Source organism: Lactuca sativa, chromosome 8, assembly GCF_002870075.4.
Source record: "Lactuca sativa cultivar Salinas chromosome 8, Lsat_Salinas_v11, whole genome shotgun sequence".
Classification (NCBI taxonomy): domain Eukaryota; kingdom Viridiplantae; phylum Streptophyta; class Magnoliopsida; order Asterales; family Asteraceae; genus Lactuca; species Lactuca sativa.
In genome coordinates, this window is record NC_056630.2 from 103,032,813 (window position 1) to 103,038,824 (window position 6,012).

Consider the following 6,012-nt stretch of genomic DNA (forward strand, 5'->3'; position numbering starts at 1 on the left):
GATTTTTTACCAAGCAAGTCTATCAAAATTTCCAATTCATGCATCTTCGGTCTTGAAGTCTTTGAACCATTCACCCCAAACATTCTTCATTTATAAGAATTTTTTAACTTCAGATGGGGACCGGAAACGAATGTCAACCATAAGTTCACCAAGATACTTCATACCGTATGATTGTTCGTTACCAATTCTGAGTACAAGTGGGATTCTCCGTAATTTCCCTAGATTGAGAACTTCTCCAACAAGAGTTAATGGACTGTGAAACCATTCCGCCATAGTTGATCCTTCAATAAGTGTCACCGGTTTTTTTGGGAAGGGGAGGTGGTGGCGGCGGGGGCTTAGCAAGTCTCCCAGTCGCAGCTTCCACAAATGATCTACCATCACGAAATGATTGATACGCGGGTTTATGTCCGTTATGGGGTTTTTCCTTCCATCCTTCGACTGGCTTGTCCATCACCTTTCTCTCAAACTTTGCTATATTAACTTCCAATAGAGACCCCGAACACTTGATTGATTGTAAAGATGCTTCCAAATCCCATTCTTTGTTTACCTTTCTGAATCTTACAAAAGCAAAGTTCTTCTTCTTTGAGTCCCTTTTTGTCGCCATGTAAACGTTTGTTATCTCTCCATATGTGCTGAAAGTCTTTCTTATTGTCTCTTTGTTTACGCCATCCGGAACGTTGGATACAAACATGGTGGTAACCCCTTTGTGATCCCACCGTTTGTTTGCCTTTTGTGTTTGCCAACGATTTACCAACATCCATTCGTCCACACCTCTTATGCCGCTCATGGGTTTAGGGTTCGCCGACGATTTACAGCTTAGAATCCCGCACACATTTTCTTATATATATATATATATATATATATATATATATATATATATATATATATATATATATATATATATATATATATATATATATGCTTAGGTTATTCTATTCAAAGTAATTATTTTGTTATTCTATGCATAAATGTGGGCCAATCAATTTTACTTATTTTAAGAAAGTGAATAATACATATTATTAAATTAAAGATGATTAGAAAATAACATCTAATTTCATTTTAAGGGTATTTTAGTCAATTAACATAAATTTAAAAAAGGAAAATTGCATATTTTAAGGCATAATAGATTCTATTAATTTTAAAAATCTAATTGTAGTGATGATAATTCTCGGATATTCTTTCAGAATATATTTATCAAAAATAAAAATATTCTTGAACCATAAACTAATAAAAATATTTCTGAACCTATTTCTTGATCATAGCTTTAAAAACTTCTTGGAGAATAACAAATTCTTGAACCATCAATTGAATAATAAAAACAAACATTACATTAATTTTTATAGAATACGGGTAACAATTGCTAACAATTACATTTATTGTTAAAAAATAAAACTAAAAAAACTTTCAAATCGGGAAAAAAACATCAAAAATCTAACCAAGACAGCAATACATTGTAAAAGAATAATGTTGATAAAAATCACTTTCAATTTCATGGTCCATTCTTCAAGCATCAACTGTTTCTGTAGAAACAAATCCAATGCACAAATTAGTGTGAAAATATCCATATTCCATTACAACAGAATTGGAATCCGTGATTCCATTATGATAGAATTGGAATTCAAGATTCAGTTACGATATGCATTATGTTAGAAAAATATCCAAAGTAAAAAACAATTTAATGAGAATGATACTGTTAGACATTCCAAGATAGAAACTCGTTCATTTTCATCAGCAACATCTAACTCTCCAAGTTCATAAATTAGTTAATTTTGGCTCTCAACGACCTGTAGAAGTAAAATCCCATTCGAGGTGCTGTTTTTTTTTTATATTTTTTTTATACTAATGATGAAAATATCCCTACAACACAATATTCATAAATTTCATAGAATTCGTACAAAGTGTTCACAACATCAACGAATCACGACCAAAGTGTTCACAACACTAAAAAGAGTACTATAACATAGCCATTGTTTTGAAACCCAAATATTTCAGTAACCCAACTAAAAACTTGACTCCTGTGTAAACAAAACAAATCATGTTTACATGTGGGCGAGTTTTCTTGATAAGATCGGGATACAAGAAACAAAAAGATTAGAACTTTATCAATTAAGATTCTGAACAGTCAACCTACATTGACAAATAAAAGATTTCAAACAATAAGCTAAAAGAATACAACTTTATCGATCTAAGATTCTGAACTCCAAAAAGTACAAATAGAAAACCACAAACCAACAAAAGTAAATCCCAAGGGAAATAGAGAAATTAGCATTCGTGAACTACAAGAATTCAAGCCAATTTTGAATTTTTGTGTTAACAAAACAAATTATGTTTACCTGTGGGCGGCGATAGGAAATGGAGAAGCGCCGATGTCGGTTTTGAAGCAGTACCGATGGTGGTCGTGGAGTATCGCAGTAAATGGATGAAGCATCGGTGGTCGACTGGTCAGGCGATGATCGATGAAGCAGGGATGGATCGGCGATGGAGAGGAGGAGCGTTGGTAGATGGTTCGCCGCCACAGATGGGGCAGCGACGGCGAAAGCTTGCCTCGCCTGAATGGAGCAGCATCGACGATGGAAGGAGGCAAGGGAATGGAGATGAATTTGAAGCAAAGAACGACAGTGGATAGGGTATTGAGGAAGACACGTTTACTTATTTAGGTTAAAAGTCAATACTATGATTATATGAATTATTTTTGGAAGTTACTAAACAAATTATTAAATTACTCTTATTTATTTATTTAATTATTTAATTTTTTATTTAATTTTGATTGGTTCACATTCAAACATACAATAATATAATAATTACTTTTAATAATTGAACTTAGCTTTCTCTTTCCTCTCTCTCTCTCTCTCTCTCTTTATATATATATATATATATATATATATATATATATATATATATATATATATATATATATATATATATATATATATATATATATATATATATATATATATATATATATATATATATATATAAAAGGAGAAAGAATGTCGGTTTAAAATTTCTTCTGAAACCGCGTCTTTGGCCGACAAAAATCCGTCACTAAAAGCAACATCAAATAAATGCTCTACTGTTTATTTTTAAATATACTCCACAGACCACAGTCTCTTTTTGCCACACGCTTATTATACCAGCTGTTTTAAGGTCAAAAGCTCCTCACCGACCCAACTTCACTAGACTGTTACTGATACTCTCACTTTCGTCATCACCTTCCTTTAATCTCCAAACACCAATCCTATAAATACGACACAATTCATGCCTTTATCTTCAACTTACTAACAACACCTTCCTCTGCATAAAATGGCGTTTTCTACAACCTCAAAGCTTTCGACTTTTTTCCTAGTCATCTTATTTCTAGGGATCACTTCTATAGTCTCCGCGGATTTCAACAATGAGTTTGATATCACTTGGGGTGACGGACGTGGTAAAATACTCAACGGAGACCTCTTAACGCTCTCCCTCGATAAATCATCTGGTTCTGGCTTTGAATCAAGAAACGAGTACCTGTTTGGCAAGATTGATATGCAGCTGAAGCTGGTTCCCGGTAACTCTGCCGGCACTGTCACTGCCTACTACGTAAGTTTCTTGCTTTCGGCTGCATTATTTGGATTTGGTAAACTGGAATATAGTTTGTAATACTGAATATGAATGTTATGATTGTATTTGCAGTTGTCTTCAAAGGGGTCAAACTGGGATGAGATCGACTTTGAGTTCTTGGGTAACTTGAGTGGTGATCCCTACATTCTCCATACAAATGTGTTCAGCCAAGGCAAAGGCAACAGAGAACAACAATTCTACCTGTGGTTCGACCCAACTGCTGATTTCCATACCTATTCCATCCTTTGGAATCCTCAACGAATCATGTAAGTATCATCATGCATGTGTTTATAGTATTGCTACATGCAATATATCCCATCTTGGTCATTGCTTCTATATGTCAACATCTTTTACTTATCTTATCATTGTTGATTTTCAGATTTTCTGTTGATGGAACACCCATTAGAGAGTTCAAGAATGCGGAATCGATTGGGGTACCATTTCCTAAAAATCAACCCATGAGAATACACTCTAGTTTATGGAATGCTGATGATTGGGCGACCAGGGGTGGGTTGGTGAAAACCGATTGGACTCAAGCTCCCTTTACGGCTTCCTACAGAAACTTTAGGGCCGATGCTTGTGTCGTTTCTTCTGGGAAATCGTCTTGTGGTGGCTCTGCATCTTCCGGTGGCAATCAGGCATGGCTATCTGAGGAGTTGGACAACACAAAGCAGGAGAGGTTAAGATGGGCGCAGAAGAATTACATGATCTATAATTACTGCTCAGATTCCAAAAGATTTCCTCAAGGGTTTCCTCCAGAATGCAAATTGGCATAAGGAGTATTTTTTTTTTATCTGCTATTCTATACTACATTGGACCTCCATATGTGTTTAGTTTTGGTTGAGATATGAAATTCAATTATTTATTCATATTCATTTTAGCTATTAATCAATTAATAAAGAAGAGACTTTCGCATATTTTTATTTTTAATGGTTAGCTTTGTCATTTTGTTGATTACCATATCACATGTAAATGGCTTGAACTATGTTTTTGGTCCATATGTTCATAATTAGTGGCTAGCATTACCATTGGAATCGAGAGCTTTCCGCCAAATAGCTAGGATTTTAAAATAAACGAGGCTGAATTACATCGATACAAAACTAAGTAAATTCTATTGATCACCTCTTCAACCTGTAGCAACGACGCAATCTTATAATCTAAAATCTATCTAATATATTGAATTACCGTAAACGTTGTTTATTCAAAATTTGATTTTCTAACAATCTAGAATTTTTGGGGTAAAATGATTATTGTGAAAAAATAAGAGGTAATCCGGTTACCCTTTGCCATCTAGAAGGTCGAGCGTGTAAGACTTAGTTTAGTGGCTCGGCGTGAACGTCAACATTTGCTCAGCATGCACAGCGTAAACCACCCCTCATTGCCGACATGCCGAACTTAAGAGCTTTCTACGACATTCAATTGCCAATGAGAAAGAGTGAAGCTAGAGGGTCCAACAATTATTTTTGTTATTTCTTTTTTTAATTTTATATCACTAAAAATACAACGTAAATCCATCATATTTTACATCACAACAAACCATTCGTCTCTAAAATATGTTTTCATCATCTTCATCCTCTTCCGATGAATTAAATTTCTATCTACTAGCCGCAATCACCGTTGCTAATTTAGTACAACAAGATTTAGATGAAGAAGCATGACATGCACAACGGAGACGAAGAATATATATATATATATATATATATATATATATATATATATATATATATATATATATATATATATAGAGAGAGAGAGAGAGAGAGAGAGAGAGAGAGAGAGAGAGAGAGAGAGAGAGAGAGAGTCACCAATGTTTGATGCATGATTATTTTGATAAGCATGCCATTTTTCAAGGTCACCATTTTTGCATCGTTCCAGATGCACAACAACGTTCATATGCAAGAGTTGTGGTTGGATTCCATGGTTTACAAAAATACTCAGCTATAATTCTTATTTTAGCATTTGGCACCCCACTTGATGCACTAGATGCGAGTGTTAGGATGTTCATATGCACCGTACGTGAAAGTTTTCATAAATTTTGCAAGTATGTGGTGAGGTGTACGGTCCATGTTATTTGTGTTGCCCTGCTTCCAATGATATAAAGCAATTGTATGATTATCATGAAAATGTACATAGCTTCCCTATGATGTTAACACGTCTGCAGATTCGGATTAGTCAATTAAGATATTTTAAACGTTAAAAATGACATTTTGGTATAATATTTTTTATGATAAAATAATCTTAACCAAAGTTATAGTATATGTGACAAAGTTTTCGTACAAATAAATAACACCTAAATCTGCCTTCATGAGAGGAAGCTATGATTTTAATAAGTTTCAGCATAGCAGTGTACGACTCAGAAACAAAAACCAAAATCGATCGATTGTTAGGAAAAATAATATAAATGAGAGATGA

The 6,012-nt window shown here is 34.1% G+C and overlaps 2 protein-coding genes across 2 annotated transcripts; one reads left to right on the forward strand and one right to left on the reverse strand.

Moving 5' to 3' along the window:
* Positions 1 to 283: 283 nt before the first annotated feature.
* LOC111909582 (polyadenylate-binding protein, cytoplasmic and nuclear-like) lies at positions 284 to 787 on the reverse strand. The gene has a single exon (XM_023905370.1). It carries the CDS (start codon positions 785 to 787, stop codon positions 284 to 286), a length of 504 nt encoding a protein of 167 aa, XP_023761138.1.
* Positions 788 to 3,258: 2,471 nt separating this feature from the next.
* LOC111909622 (probable xyloglucan endotransglucosylase/hydrolase protein 23) lies at positions 3,259 to 4,517 on the forward strand. The gene is made up of 3 exons (XM_023905409.3): positions 3,259 to 3,579; positions 3,673 to 3,866; positions 3,980 to 4,517. The coding sequence occupies exons 1-3, from the start codon at positions 3,304 to 3,306 to the stop codon at positions 4,374 to 4,376; spliced, it is 867 nt and encodes a 288-aa protein (XP_023761177.1). The 5' UTR covers positions 3,259 to 3,303; the 3' UTR covers positions 4,377 to 4,517.
* Positions 4,518 to 6,012: the final 1,495 nt, after the last annotated feature.

Bases quoted from the DNA above. Each gene is read 5' to 3' on its own strand.
- LOC111909582 (XM_023905370.1), bottom strand. From the start codon at position 787: ATGAGCGGCATAAGAGGTGTGGACGAATGGATGTTGGTAAATCGTTGG.
- LOC111909622 (XM_023905409.3), top strand. From the start codon at position 3,304: ATGGCGTTTTCTACAACCTCAAAGCTTTCGACTTTTTTCCTAGTCATC. The intron at 3,580-3,672 runs GTAAGTTTCTTG...TTGTATTTGCAG, and splicing joins GCACTGTCACTGCCTACTAC to TTGTCTTCAAAGGGGTCAAA. The intron at 3,867-3,979 runs GTAAGTATCATC...GTTGATTTTCAG, and splicing joins TGGAATCCTCAACGAATCAT to ATTTTCTGTTGATGGAACAC.